The 16740-nt window shown below is 40.6% G+C and overlaps 1 protein-coding gene across 5 annotated transcripts in view; it reads left to right on the top strand.

Annotated features, from left to right (window-relative positions):
- LOC783540 (zinc finger protein 791) overlaps window positions 1-2388 on the top strand; it is a 69965-nt gene extending 67577 nt beyond the window's left edge. For all 5 annotated transcript variants that reach the window (XM_015471969.2, XM_015471970.3, XM_024994881.2 and 2 more), the window contains one exon: window positions 87-2388. In XM_015471969.2, the coding sequence (XP_015327455.1) occupies window positions 87-1737 (1651 nt within the window). In that variant the 3' untranslated portion in view covers window positions 1738-2388. The remainder of the gene's footprint in view (window positions 1-86) is intronic.
- The last annotated feature ends 14352 nt before the right edge of the window (window positions 2389-16740 follow it).

The following is a 16740-nucleotide window of genomic DNA, read 5'->3' as shown; positions in this document are numbered from 1 at the left end:
GTAAATGGTAAAAATGTAATACTACTATTTATTATAAAATCATTAAAAAATCATTAACAGTGTGTTTCTAATTTCTTTTTTAACAGAAGTCATATATTACAGAGACTCTGTGAAAGTAAAGAAGGTAGTCAAGGTGGAGAAAACAGCGGCCTTATTCCAAATCTTAATCTGAACACGAAAAATTCTACTAAACCATGGGAATGCAGTGTGTGTGGAAAGGTCTTCATGAGTCGTTCATCCCTTAATAGGCACCTGAGATCTCACACTGCACCCAAACCATCCAAGTATCATCAGGAATATGGAAGGAAGCCTTATAAATGTAGAGTGTGTGGGAAAGCCTTCAGTTATCTCCAGCCTTTCCAAAAACATGAAAGTAATCATGGTATAGAAAAATCCTATAAATGTAAGGAATGTGGGAAATCCTTTAGATATCGTCAATCTGTTCGAAAACATGAACGAACTCACACTGGAGAGAAACCCTATCAGTGTAAACAGTGTGGAAAAGCCTTTCGATACCATCAAACCTTTCAAACGCATGAAAGAACTCACACAGGAGAGAAACCTTATGAATGTAAGCAATGTGGTAAAGCCCTCAGTTGTCCCAGTTCCTTTCGAAGCCATGAAAGGACTCATACTGGAGAAAAACCCTATGAATGTAAAAAGTGTAGTAAAGCCTTCAGTTGTCCCAGTTCTCTTCGAAAACACGAGAGAACTCATACTGGAGAGAAACCTTATGATTGTAAGGAATGTGGAAAAGCTTTTATTTCTCTTGGAAGTTTTCAAAGACACATGATAACACATACTGGAGTTGGACCTTATAAATGTAAGGACTGTGGGAAAGCATTCAATTGTCCCAGTTCGTACAGAATACACGAAAGATCTCACACTGGAGAAAAACCCTATGAATGTAAACAATGTGGTAGAGCCTTCAGTTGTTCCAGTTCATTTCGAACACATGAAAGAACTCACACTGGAGAGAAACCTTATCAATGTAAGGAATGTGGAAAAGCCTTCCATTGGCTCACCACTTTTCAAGTCCACGTGAGAACTCACACTGGTGAGAAACCATATATATGTAAGCAGTGTGGTAAAGCCCTCAGTTGTCCCACTTCCTTTCGAAGACATGAGCGGACTCACACTGCAGAGAAACCCTATGAATGTAAGCAGTGTGGAAAAACTTTCAGTTCTCCTCTAGGTTTGCAAATACATGAAAGAACTCACACTGGGGAGAAACCCTATAAATGTGAGAAATGTGGGAAAGCATTTGTTTCTCTCACAAGCTTTCGAAGACACATGATGACGCACACTGGAGATGGACCTTATAAATGTACGGAATGTGGGAAAGCATTTAATTGTCCTAGTTCATTTCGAATACATGAAAGAACTCACACAGGAGAGAAACCCTATGATTGTAAAATATGTGGTAAAGCCTTCAGTTGTTCCAGTTATGTTCAAGTACATGAAAGAACTCACACTGGAGAGAAACCCTATGAATGTAAGGAATGTGGGAAGGCATTCATTTACCGCACAACCTTTCGAGGTCACTTGAGAGTGCACACTGGTGAGAAACCATATAAATGTAAAGACTGTGGGAAAGCCTTTAGTCGACCCAGTTCATACAGAAGTCATGAGAGAATTCACACTGGAGAGAAACTTCTTGAATGTAAGCACTGTGGGAAAGCCTTCAATTGGCCCACATCCTTACATAAACATGTCATGAGAATGCACACTAGATGAATTATAACTGATAAATACAGCAGAGTTTTCTAGCTTAACAAACACATTCAAAGTCATGTTAAAACTACTGGAGAGAAATGCTATAAAGTGTAAATAACATGGGAAAGCCTGATGTGGATTAATTAACATATAATAGTACTCCAGAAAATTCACATGAAATAAATGTTTTAAAAGTTAAAAATATATCCTCTTTATTAGTGGCTTATTCTGAAACTCAGCCGTTAGTTATGGATTCTACTTGTTAACTTTGCAAATGAAGACTGAGTTGAAACAATTCTGTAAGAACTCTTCAAGCAATAGTACTTAGCAAGTTTAGTGGGTAGTATTTTTCCTTAAACTAGCTCATAGAATTTTTGTCTTTCCATTTTGAAATTGGCACTGTGGGTGAACTGGAATATAATGTAATGTGCCAACATTATATAGTGTGCCAAAATAAATAATTTTTAAATTGTTCTGTAAGTAAAGGGGTCATGGAATAATGACACTGGTGGTTGTTGGGATTTTCCTATTGGCTTCCTGTGGCAGGTACTGGATATTTCTTACCCACTGTAAATATTCCTCTTTCATTAGAAAAACTTTTGTCAAAAGAGCCTTTTTCCATTTTCCTTGCTAATAAGTAGTTGGCATAAAGTTGTAAGTATGCAAAGTTTATCACAGAGTATAATCTTATTTGACTTAGTTACACCTTTTCTCTCAACTCTGTCATTCCATCTGACTGTGATTTGGGTAATAGGCTTTACATTAAGAAAAGAGACCCATGTTGACATCACCTTCATACTTAAATGAAGCACCTTTACATTGTGAGTTTGGTTATTTTAGATTTAAATTTATAACTACACCTTTGCACTGTAGTGACATTTTTTCCCCCAAGAGCACATTAAAAATCCTCCTACAGTATTCTGATATCACCATTTAGGGTCTCTTTCAGCCATAATGCAGTTAGAATAACTATAAGATATCTCTGAAGTCAACTAGTAGCATTACCATTCCTCCATTCATATTCAGCACCTACTATGTGCCTGTGCTGTGAACAAACAGTGAACATAACTGATGTGGTTCCTCCTGTCACAGGGCTTCAAGTCTGTGAGATTAAAAAGTAGCTAGAAATGTCATGCTATTAACATTTAAACTTTTATTTATTTTTGTAATAACACTAACAGACCAGTAAGTCTTTATATTTATGAAAAGAAGAGAGACCTGTGACAGGACCATAAAATGTAGATTGGAGATGGTCTCTTGGAGTGTGTTCTGTCAACATGAGTAATACACAGTGACCTACATTTTCTAGAACCTGTTCTTTTTAGGGTTCTATGTTAGAATTCACTAGCCTCCCTTGCATGACTTATATTTATGAAAAGAAGAGAGACCTGGGACAGGACCATAAAATGTAGATTGGAGATGGTCTCTTGGAGTGTGTTCTGTCAACATGAGTAATACGCAGTGACCTACATTTTCTAGAACCTGTTCTTTTTAGGGTTCTATGTTAGAATTCACTAGCCTCCCTTGCATGACATCTGGAAGGCAAAGTAAAAAGGCCTTAGTTTTTGAGCCACGTAGTAGTTTCACATATACCTGGTTCCAGCCCGTTTTCCTGATTCTGGCTCAGCCAGTCCAAAGTATCCTGGTTACCCCCACCAAATGACTTCCACTTCCTCAGACCTGTTCCACAACAAAGACCCAGCACAGTTTGGATTCTCCTTTAAGTGCTCATGTGTCCACTGGACAACAAATTTTAAGACTGTTGAGGCTGAAAAAGTTTGGTGACGCACTGACTCCCCTCCTCTATATTGTATTTGTATAAGGTCTAATTTGTGTAGTAAACACTTGGTTCTGTTGATCGTGCTAGTGACCAAGTGCTCCTGATTCCACAGCGATAGCTATGATGGTGCCATCAAAGGAACCGCATGATCTGCTGTGTGTTCCTCTGCTGCGCTGTTCAGTGTATCTGTGACCCAGTCCTTCCATGTGAGAATCGGCACCTTCCTCTTACCAGATAAACTGTGGCTATTTCCAATTACTCAGTTAGTTGAACATAATTCCTCAGTACATTTTCAGTTATGTTTAATTGTATGTGACTGAAAACGATGTTCGTTTTTTTAGGTCTAATGCTTCTGTAGATTTTTAAGAAGTGTTTCATTAATTCTTTCAAAAAACTTCTATAGTAACAAATTAGGATATATTGAAACATCCTATTGTAATTGTGGATTTTTATATCAACTTGGTGTTTTTTTCAGGTTAATCATTAAACATTTTCACTCAGTATTACCATGTATATTTTTCTTTAGGCAGATTTTATTTTTCCATAGTATAATTTTTGTCAAAATGGATTTCTCATTTATTCCTAATTAAAATTTTCAATCTTTTTTTGTTAGTGCCTTCTTGCCAAAAACTGCCAGGTTGGAGGGGATATATGTATACCTATAGCTGATTCATTTCACTGTACTGCAGCAGCTAACACAACACTGTAAAGCAACTATACTCCAATAAGAAAATAAAATTTAATTAAAAAAAAAAAAACTACCAGGTTCACACTTGTATTCAAACAGAAGGGCGGAACAAATCACAATAAGGATGGCCACAAACCATAAATGATAATAGGTTGTATCGGTAAAAGATTGTCCAAAAAGTCATCTTACAGGATTTGGACTTGTGTTAGATATTATCTCCTTTTCAAAATTTCAAATCAACTGAGGCTTTATGAGTTTCGATAAGTTGTCAAAAACACAAACCCAACAAGGGATAAAGACAGTTACTAGTCCAAGCAAGGCTTTCCTGCTCAGAAACCATGCTCTTGGTGCTCATTTTTCACCATCACTCTTCTACTAGGCACTATAGGCTCAAAACATACACAATTTAGCAGAGATAGGGTGCTGTGCACTCCAGACATACGGGCATGAAACATGCTGGTACTCATTTCTGGGGGGAAAGAGATGGTTAATAAACAGCACAGTCTGGGTTTATAAATGAAAATTAGGGCTGTGAAGAAAGTAAACAACTCAGACTTACATGGTGGTATAATGGATAAGAACCTGCCTGCCAATGAAGAGGATGTGGGTTCAGTCCCTGGTCTGGGAAGATCCCACACGTCTCAGAGTAACTAACCTGAAACCGGCACGTCTAGAGCCTGTGGCACCACGACGAATGGTAGTCACCACTCCGTGCAACTAGGGAAAGCCTGTGTGCAGCAACAAAGACCCAGCACAACCAAAAAAAAAATTTTTTTAACAATGCTATAGGATAATAAGGACACTGGGAATGTGTGTCTGTGGAGGGCTGGGGCCTCAAAAGTGAGGATGTCATCACAGATCATTTTTTTTTTCCCACCATCTTGTGTCTTAAACACTCTGAAGAACTGCTTGGTTGCAGATGTAAAAAGTGGGGGCAATATTGACAGTCCTGCATTCCTGGGATTAACAGCAATGGTTTCCCATAAAGATAAGAGACATGGTTCATCTCCATTTTTGCCATAGTTAAAATGTTTTTATTGCATACAGTAGTAACCATGAGTCTTTACTGCATGTGACAGTAATCATACTTAACAGAATGAAGAATTGAAGACCTGGAGAGAAAGGACTTAGCCCCCAACAGGCCTTTCTTGCAACCCCACCTTAATTAGGAAGTACCCTCTAAGGCTGCACCTGCCCTCTGCCTACACACGATTGGAGAGAAGTGAGAGGGCTCTCAGGATCTGTCTTTTAAGTCAAGCATATCTGCACCCTTTATTGCATATCATTAGGCCACTGCCAATGGTCTAGCTGTCTGGTCCCACCACCAAGAACAACTTATCCAAGGTCACCCCTTTAGGAATAAAGAAGTCATAACATCTTGCCTCACAATTACCCAAACATAAGTTCAGGTCACAAACATCCATGCACATAATAAAACCTCAAAGCTTCAGAGGCTTATTTCAGTACACAATAAACTGACTTGAGTTTCTGAGACCTATACCTACATCTCAGACCTGATGCTATATATGACCTTGGCCCAAATATGCCAGCAAATCTGGAAAACTCAGCAGTGGCCACAGGACTGGAAAAGGGCAGTTTTCATTCCAATCCCAAAGAAAGGCAATGCCAAACAATGCTCAAACTACCGCACAATTGCACTCATCTCACATGCTAGTAAAGTAATGCTCAAAATCCTTCAAGCCAGGCTTCAACAGTACATGAACTGTGAACTTCCAGATGTTCAAGCTGGTTTTAGAAAAGGCAGAGGAACTAGAGATCAAATTGCCAACATCCGTTGCACTATCAAAAACACAAAAAGAGTTCCAGAAAAACATCTATTTCTGCTTTATTGACTATGCCAAAGCCTTTGTGTGGATCACCACAAACTGTGGAAAATTCTGAAAGAGATGGGAATACCAGACCACCTGACCTGCCTCCTGAGACATCTGTATGCAAGTCAGGAAGCAACAGTTAGAACAACGTGGAACAACAGACTGGTTCCAAATTGGGAAAGGAGTATGCCAAGGCTGTATATTGTCACCCTGCTTATTTAACTTATAGGCATACATTATGAGAAACACTGGGCTGGATGAAGCACAAGCTGGAATCAAGATTGCCTGGAGAAATATCAATAATCTCAGATATGCAGATGACACCACCCTTACGGCAAACAGCAAAGAAGAACTAAAGAGTCTATTGATGAAAGTGAAAGAGGAGAGTGAAAAAGTTGGCTTAAAGCTCAACATTCAGAAAACGAAGATCATGGCATCCGGTCCCACCACTTCATGGCAAACAGATGTGGAAACAACAGAAACAGTGACAGACTTTATTTTTTGGGCTCCAAAATCACTGCAGATGGTGACTGCAGCCATGAAATTAAAAGATACTTGCTCCTTGGAAGAAAAGTTATGTCCAACCTAGACAGCATATTAAAAAGCAGAGACATTACTTTGCCAACAAGGTCCATGTAGTCAAAGCTATAGTTTTTCCAGTGGTCATGTGTGGATGTGAGAGTTGGACTGCGAAGAAAGCTGAGTGCCGAAGAATTGATGCTTTTGAACTGTGGTGTTGGAGAAGCCTCTCGAGAGTCCCTTGGACTGCAAGGAGATCCAACCAGGCCATCCTAAAGGAAATCAGTCTTGAATATTCATTGGAAGGACTGATGCTGAAGCTGAAACTCCAATACTTTGGCCACCTGATGCAAAGAACTGATTCATCTGAAAAGACCCTGGTGCTGGGAAAGATTGAAAGTGGGAGGAGAAGGGGATGAGATGGTTGGATGGCATCACTGACTCAATGGACTTGGGTTTGAGTAAATTCCGGGAGTTGGTAATGGACAGGGAAGGAGGCCTGGCGTGCTGCAGTCCATGGGGTCGCAAAGAGACACGATTAAGTGACTGAACTGAACTGAACAGGACATTCATAAAACAGAAAAAACATTGAGAGGCCTCTGCCCTAAGGGCCTAGATAGAATGCTGGGACATCCCCCCCCTTCCCCCTCTGTGTTGGAATGCACCTTATTCCACATTTGAAAACTCCACTGGCAATAAAATTGATGGGCTTACTTCCCAAACTAGGGGTGGGGGGTTCCTAGAGCTGATGGCAAATAGACTTTATAGGACCCCCTCAAACCTTTTGCAGGAGCTATTCATTATGCTCTGGTCATGGCAGACACTTGTATAGGCATATTACTCATCTGTGCCACCAGATTTCTGAAGCCAAAAGGCAAGAACTCACCAACATACTCCTACTGCCTTCAGTGTTCCAACATTTTTGTTGTGTTCAATAAATTTCTTAAAATATACAACACTGGGCTCTTCTAAAAAGGCATGGGTGGGGTGGTCTGGAAAAGATTACTACTATCTGCACCATTCTGAAAATTAATGGAAACTGCTGCTTCCCCAGGAGGTACCTGCCTCTTAACCAGTTAACCCCTGGAGCCCCTGGTAAGAGAACCACTCACTCCGCAGGGCTTTCTCCTACTGCTCTCCTCCAGCTTTCAACCATGACCCTGATAATCACCCCTTACCTTTAATTATATGCCAGTATCACTCACTGTAATATAAGTTACATGTACTCATCATTTCACACCCCCTGACGGAAGAAAGTTTCACATAATGAGGTATAGTGAAGTCATTAGGGCATACATGATTTAAGTTGAACTTTATGCTAACTAAAATACTCTGTCTTGGACTTCCCTGGTGGTCCAGTGGTTAAGAATCTTTATGCCAATGCAGGGGACACAGGTTCAATCCCTGATCCAGGAAGATCCCACATGCCACAGGACAACTCAGTGCATACACCTCAACTACTGAGCTGACTAGAGCCCGTGCTCTGCAGCAAGCAAAGCCACTGCCACAGAGCAGCCCCTGCTTGCCACAGCTAGAGAGAGCGCACGTGCAGCAACGAAGACCCAGCACAGCCAAAACTAATTTTAAAAACACTCTGTCTTAGAGCCTGTCAAACATACGTTGTACGTCTGCTTTAGCTATTATAGAAGCACGTCCCTCATCTTCCAGTCATACAGAGGATTAAGTCACAACCCACTGCAGTCACCCACTGAAGGGCACTGGGGATGGGGAAAACAGGGTGAACCATTCTATGCTTTGGATAAGGGGCTCCTAGATAGTTAAGATGCATATTTAAGAAAGAATTTCAAGGATCCCAGATTCCTGCATCTCCCCATAGATGAAAAATCACTAAAAGCATTAACTTGAGATGTCTGTACTTGGTGATTAGCAATAATCTTTTACCAAAACATATGCTTATCTACATGTATTTCCCAGCCAAAAAAAAAAAATGTACTGGTCCTCCACTACCTCTTAGTAGCTCTGAGGGGACTGCTCCAGAGAGTTGTTTCCCAGGCTACAGTCCTCAGTTTGCCTTGAATAAAACTCTTTTCTATCCTTATTATAGATTGTTTATTGATTACTTGCATCAACACCTCCAACAGCATAACCTGACCTGCCCATATGCCTAACACTTCACAACTCCACCAAGATAATGTTAGAGACCTCCACATTTCAGATAAATTTTAGCTAATGCTGTACAGTGGGGGAGGGAGGCTTCCCAGGCAATTCAGCGGTAAGGAATCCACCTGCCAATGCAAGGAGACACACGAGATACAGGTTCAATCCCTGGGTCAGAAAGATCCCCTGGAGAAGGAAATGGCAACCCACTCCAGTATGCTTGCCTTGGAGAATCCCATGGACAGAGGAGACTGGCAGGCTGTGATCCATAGGGTTGCAAAGGGTCGGACACGACTAGGCACACATGCACCATCACCCACCATACGATGGGGACCTCAGTTAAGGGCCGGCCTACAGTGACTCCTCGTACTTCTATTAGGGGAAACACACTGACTGATGCCACCCACCCTGGCCAGGTGCCACAGTAACCATTTTCATGAGTTATTTTATGACAGGAGGTCCTGGCAAGGAACATGGAACTAACAAGCCACCACCAGCCGCAAGAGTTCAGGAGAGGTCAAAATGAGATGCCACGTGTCACCACCTCCCAGAATCCTCCTTGCTGGCATCCATCTTGGCTGAGCAATACATACACCACCTGGAAAGACTCTGAGTCAGAATGATTGGCTGGAGACAACCCGGAAACTAATCCATCACCATAAAACCCGAGACTGTGAGCCATGTGGCAGAGCAGTTCTCCTAGGTTCCCCTTACCCTACTGCTCTCTGCCCAGGCGTCCCTTCCCAGTGAAGTCTCTTACTTTGTCAGCACATGTGTCTCCTTGGATGATTCATTTCCAAGTGTTAGATAAGAGGCGACTCTTAGGCCCTGGAAGGGGCCCCCCATCCTGCAACACTTCTGTTTGTATCTCTCCTTTACACATTGTAAAATACTCTATGCTGTTTAGGGCAACTTATGTCATACTCTCTAATCTCCACCTTTCTATCAACACCTCAAACTTTCTTTAATATGTCAAAACATCAAAGGGCTAATTGTAAGTATTTTTAAATTTTCTGTGTATTATGATATTTTGGTATCTTATAAAACCTTTCTGGCTGGGAAGAAACCATCCCTTCCAGGGCTGGACATTTTTTTTTTTTATTATTTTTAAACTTTACATAATTGTATTAGTTTTGCCAAATATCAAAATGAATCCATCACAGGTATACATGTGCTCCCCATCCTGAACCCTCCTCCCTCCTCCCTCCCCATACCATCCCTCTGGGTCATCCCAGTGCACTAGCCCCAAGCATCCAGTATTGTGCATTGAACCTGGACTGGCATCTCGTTTCATACATGATATTTTACATGTTTCAATGCCATTCTGGACATTTTAAGAGATAGCAAAGAGCCCAGCTAGAAGCATGCCTTTGATGTGCAAACTAACAAATTCAAAGCCAGACCTCCTCCATCTGGCCTGTACTCACCCTCTCCCTCCCTCCCCAGCAATATTTCCCATCTTAATCATCCCAGGGCCAGGGCCACACAGCTAGGGACCACCCCTGTAGTCCAAAGCCCACCAAAATTATTCAAGCTAGCCAATCCTAAACGGCTCGCTCTGCCGTGACTCGCGTCCCAGTAAAGGCTGCCCCCACCCCAGCCCCGAGTCTGTTGCCTCCTGACTGCCCCTGTATCATCCCCACGTGGCCCTGCATGGGATGTTGTGGCGTGTGTGCCTCCTGTCTCTAAGACATGTACAGCGTGAGTGCCCCACTACAAGGTACATTTTTACTGTAACATAAGCATGTGACTTTAAGCTTTTGACAGCCGAGGCACCCATTTCAAAGACATCAATTTTCATTTGAGCTATTTTTACTTTAGACTTGGGGCCTTAAGGGGCCCTGCTGTATTTTCCTAAGCAAGGACCAAGGTGGTGGTGTGGTCAGGGCAGGAGACATAGGTGGCTAGTTCTCATTAGTTTGGCTTCACTTGAAAAACGGTTTCAAGAAACTGCCAGTGAAATGAAAAACTGAATTACCCAACCGTGAAAAAAAGAAACTTGCTCTTTCTGGCCACAAGGTGTCCTCAGGCATCTGAAAACCTAGTGCAAGTGTCTGGAGGACTGACCCAGAGACATGCTACACAGGCTGATCGCCTAGTGCTCTAAGCACTGTGGTGGTTTTAGACTGTTGGAGGGAGAAATCGAGACATGTAAGAGTTGAGCTGAGTCAAGGGTAACTCCTTGGGGAGTGGGACTAAGAAGCTGAATGCATTTGATTCATCATACTGTCCTCAGAGTTGTTCAGGCGCTGCCCTGGTGATCCAGTGGCTAACCCTCTGCTCTCCCAATTCAGGGAGTCTGGGTTCCATGCCTGGTCTGGGAACTAGGTCCCACACACTACAACTAAGAGTCAGCATGCAACTCAAGAAGGAAATGGCCACACACTCCAGTATTCTTGCCTGGGAAATCCCATGAACAGAGGAGCCTGGTGGGCTACAATCCATGGGGTTGCAAGAGTCAGACACGACTTAGCAGCTAAACTACCACCAAAGATCCCATGTGCCTCAACTAAGACTTGGCGTGCTCAAAATAGATAGATAGAAATAAATTTTTTTTTAAGTTGGTTAGATCATATCTAAATTAGGCAGCCAAATCAAGAATGGGAAGTCATGCCTCAAAGGCCCAACAGCTCCTTGACAGATAATCACCTATTGGAACCTTAGCTGTGTTTATATGTAACACTTAAGGATCTGACACTTCCAAGTATTTAAATAAATGGCATGTCTGACTAACGATAACTTCTCCCTGAGATGGCCCAGGTGAAGCACTTTTGACTTACCTAAACTGGTTTATTTGGGCCCTCAATTAGAAAAAGCTAGCTAGGGACTTCCCTGGTGGTCCAGTGGTTAAGAATCTGCCTTGCAGTGCAGGGGACGTGAGTTTGATCCCTGGCTGGGGAACTAAGATCTCACATGCCTCGGAGCAACTAAACTCACTCCAACTACTGAGCCCTCACGCCACAACCAGAGAGTCTGTGCACCACAAGGGAAAATCCCACATTTTGCAATTACAACCTGATGCAGTCAAGTAAATATTTAAGTATTTTTTTAAAAAAGAAAGAAAACAGGTAGGCAAAATCTGTCAGTGCAAACAAAGGTCAAGAGACTATTTTTGATGATTTCAAAAGGTTTGAAAAGACACTGCAAACAACACTCTAGCATGGCTCCAGAGGGTTTTCTGGACCATCAGAAAGACCCAGTGCTGCACTTTTTTTTTTTTTTTCTTTAACACTGTTTCTTTTACAGAAGGATTAGATGAAAAATAGGCATGATTGTTTAAAAGATATGAGCTTGATTAGCCTACTCTGCTTTCTAATGTGTTTGTCACTACTGGCGGCCAACTCTCCAAAACCTTACAGAAAGGAGAAAAAGAAAGCTGCCACATTATAAACAACAGTTCAGTGGCCCATGAAAACCACCCAGCCCAAATTTCAGTCGTTTTGAAAAGAATCACATCTCAAAAACATTGAAATCATTCCAAGCATCTTTTCTGACCACAATGCAGTAAGATTAGATCTTAATTACAGGAGAAAAACTATTAAAATTTCCAACATATGGAGGCTGAACAACACGCTGCTGAATAACCAATAAATCACAGAAGAAACCAAAAAAGAAATCAAAATATGCATAGAAATGAATGAAAATGAAAACACAACAACCCAAAACCTATGGGACACTGTAAAAGCAGTGCTAAGGGGAAGGTTCATAGCAATACAGGCACACCTCAAGAAACAAGAAAAAAGTCAAATAAATAACCTAACTCTATACCTAAAGCAACTAGAAAAGGAAGAAATGAAGAACCCCAGGGTTAGTAGAAGGAAAGAAATCTTAAAAATTAGGGCAGAAATAAATGCAAAAGAAACAAAAGAGACCATAGCAAAAATCAACAAAGCCAAAAGCTGGTTCTTTGAGAAGATAAATAAAATTGACAAACTATTAGCCAGACTCATCAAGAAACAAAGGGAGAAGAATCAAATCAACAAAATTAGAAATGAAAATGGAGAAATCACAACAGACAACACAGAAATACAAAGGATCATGAGAGACTACTATCAGCAACTATATGCAAATAAAATGGACAACGTGGAAGAAATGGACAAATTCTTAGAAAAGTACAACTTTCCAAAACTGGACCAGGAAGAAATAGAAAATCTTAACAGACCCATCACAAGCACAGAAATTGAAACTGTAATCAGAAATCTTCCAGCAAACAAAGCCCAGGTCCAGATGGCTTCACAACTGAATTCTACCAAAAATTTAGAGAAGAGCTAACACCTATCCTGCTCAAACTCTTCCAGAAAATTGCAGAGGAAGGTAAACTTCCAAACTCATTCTATGAGGCCACACTCACCCTAATACCAAAACCAGACAAAGATGCCACACAAAAAAGAAAACTACAGGCCAATATCACTGATGAACATAGATGCAAAAATCCTTAACAAAATTCTAGCAAACAGAATCCAACAACATATTAAAAAGATCATACATCGTGACCAAGTGGGCTCTATCCCGGGGATGCAAAGATTCTTCAATATCCACAAATCAATCAATGTAATACACCACATTAACAAATTAAAAGATAAAAACAATATGATTATCTCAATTGATGCAGAGAAAGCCTTTGACAAAATTTAACATTCATTTATGATTAAAAAAAAAAAAAAAACCCTCCAGAAAGCAGGAATAGAAAGAACATATCTCAACATAATAAAAGCTATGTATCACAAACCCACAGCAAACATTATCCTCAATGGTGAAAAATTGAAAGCATTTCTCCTAAAGTCAGGAACAAGACAAGAGTGCCCACTCTCACCACTACTATTCAACATAGTTTTGGAAGTTTTGGCAACAGCAATCAGAGTAGAAAAAGAAATAAAAGGAATCCAGATTGGAAAAGAAGTAAAACTCTCCCTGTTTGCAGATGATATGATCCTCTACATAGAAAACCCTAAAGACTCCACCAGAAAATTATTAGAGCTAATCAATGAATATAGTAAAGTTGCAGGATAGAAAATTAACACACATAAATCCCTTGCATTCCTATACACTAACAATGAGAAAACAGAAAGAGAAATTAAGGAAACAATCCCATATACCATTGAAATGAAAAGAATAAAATACTTAGGAATATATCTACCTAAAGAAACAAAAGACCTATATATAGAAAACTATAAAATACTGATGAAAGAAATCAAAGAGGACACAAATAGATGGAGAAATATACCATGTTCATGGATTGGAAGAATCAATATAGTGAAAATGAATATACTACCCAAAGCAATCTATAGATTCAATGCAACCCCTATCAAGCTACCAATGGTATTTTTCACAGAACTAGAACAAATAATTTCACAATTTGTATGGAAATACAAAAAACCTCAAATAGCCAAAGCAATCTTGAGAAAGAAGAATGGAACTGGAGGAATCAACCTGCCTGACTTCAGGCTCTACTAAAAAGCCACAGTCATCAAGACAGTATGGTACTGGCACAAACACAGAAATATAGATCAATGGAACAAAATAGAAAGCCCAGAGATAAGTCCATGCACCTATGGACACCTTATCTTTGACAAAGGAGGCAAGAATATACAATGGAGAAAAGACAATCTCTTTAACAAGTGGTGCTGGGAAAACTGGTCAACCACTTGTAAAAGAATAAAACTAGAACACTTTCTAACACCATACACAAAAATAAACTCAAAATGGATTAAAGATCTAAATGTAAGACCAGAAACTATAAAACTCCTAGAGGAGAACATAGGCAAAACACTCTCCGACATAAATCACAGCAGGATCCTCTGTGACCCGCCTCCCAGAGTACTGGAAATAAAAGCAAAAATAAACAAATGGGACCTAATTAAACATAAAAGCTTTTGCACACCAAAGGAAACTATAAGCAAGGTGAAAAGACAGCCTTCAGAATGGGAGAAAATAACAGCAAACAAAGCAACCGACAAAGAATTGATCTCAAAAATATACAAGCAACTCCTGCAGCTCAATTCCAGAATAAACAACCCAATCAAAAAATGGGCCAAAGAACTAAACAGACATTTCTCCAAAGAAGACATACAGATGGCTAACAAACACATGAAAAGATGCTCAACATCATTCATTATCAGAGAAATGCAAATCAAAACCACAATGAAGTACCATTTCACACCAGTCAGAATGGCTGCTATCCAAAAGTCTACAAGCAATAAATGCTGGAGAGGGTGTGGAGAAAAGGGAACCCTCTTACACTGTTGGTGGGAATGCATACTAGTACAGCCACTATGGAGAACAGTATGGAGATTCCTTAAAAAACTGGAAATAGAACTGCCATACGACCCAGCAATCCCACTGCTGGGCATACACACTGAGGAAACCAGAATTGAAAGAGACAAGTGTACCCCAATGTTCATTGCAGCACTGTTTATAATAGCCAGGACATGGAAGCAACCTAGATGTCCATCAGCAGACAAATGGATAAGAAAGCTGTGGTACATATACATAATGGACTATTACTCAGCCATTAAAAAGAATGCATTTGAATCAGCTCTAATGAGGTGGATGAAACTGGAGCCTATTATAGAGTGAAGTAAGCCAGAAAGAAAAACATCAATACAGTATACTAATGCATATATATGGAATTTAGAAAGATGGTAATGATAACCCTATATGCAAGATAGCAAAAGAGACAGATGTATAGAACAGTCTTTTGGACTCTGTGGGAGAGGGCAAGGGTGGGATGATTTGGGAGAATGGCACCGAAACATGTATATTACCATATGTGAAACGGATTGCCAGTCCAGGTTCAACGCATGAGACAGGGTGCTCAGGGCTGGTGCATTGGGATGACCCAGAGGGATGAGATGGGGAGGGAGATGGGAGGGGGGTTCAGGATGGGCAACACACGTACACTCATGGTGGATCCATGTCAATGTATGGCAAAACCACTACAATATTGTAAAGTAATTAGCCCCCAATTAAAATAAATAAATTTATATTAAAAAAAAAAAGAAAACAAAAGAACCACATCTGTTTTTAATGCAAAAAAACCTGGACATTTTAAAAGAGACTGCCATGTGCAACTTCCCTGGCAGTCCAGTGGTTAAGACTCCAAGCTTCCAATGAAGGAGGCTCAGGGTTCAATTCTTGGTCAGGGAACTAAGATCCCACATACTGTGTGGCAAGGCCAAAAATAAAATTTAAAAAGGCTGCCACAGGTTTAAATTAGACTCAGGACATGATGATTTTAATAAGGAACAGGGGTGCTCCCAGGACTATGAGAAGGTATTCCCTCTCCTCACAAACACCTCAGATGAAACCAAAATAACATTCAGAAGGGCAACTTCTAAATTCTAAGGCCCTTGTAGACATGGAGGCAACCTTATCCATTCTCAGCCCTACCCTCATTCACTGCCCTCTCCCCCAGAGTAAACAGAAAATTCAAATTACAGGTGTTTCTAATTTACCTATGTTAGTTTTAAAATCAGAAACAATAATATTCCAGTTAGAACTATCTCAGGAAGACACGTGTTCCTTTTCGTGAAATGCACTCCAATTCATTTGATAGGATGAGCCCTCTTAGAGGCATGTAATGCCCATACTGCCTGAAGGGTGAAGTGATTTTAGAGTTAGAAAACTTCAATTCAGACCAGAACATAATGACCAAGAAACATGGCTGGGAAAACAAAAGCTCAGACAGATAAGGGGAAACGGATGACTCAGTTACAAGTGCCTGAGGAATTATGGTCATTGTCCTCCTCAGAATTTGGAAAAATCGAGTCAGCCACTTCAATTAGAATAACTACTGATGGCGCTTCCCCAGCGGCCCAGTGGTTAGGGCGCCTCACTTTCACTTCAGGGGGCACGAGTTCGATGCCTGGTGGGGCATCTAAGATCTCACATGCTGCTCAGCAGAGCCAAAAATAAATAAAAAGCAACTGAAAAATAACAACAACAATTATTGACAATCCCAAGCCTCTACCCAGTATTTGGCAATAACTATTTCGTTTTTTTCCTAAATATTTATTTACTTGCCTGTACTGGGTCTTCGTTTAGGCATACAGAAATCTAGTTCCCTGACCAGGGATGGAACCTGGGCC

Source organism: Bos taurus, chromosome 7, assembly GCF_002263795.3.
Source record: "Bos taurus isolate L1 Dominette 01449 registration number 42190680 breed Hereford chromosome 7, ARS-UCD2.0, whole genome shotgun sequence".
In the NCBI taxonomy this organism is placed as follows: Eukaryota; Metazoa; Chordata; class Mammalia; order Artiodactyla; family Bovidae; genus Bos; species Bos taurus.
The sequence above is the reverse complement of the archived record's forward strand: the minus strand, read 5'-3'. Positions and strand labels throughout refer to the sequence as shown.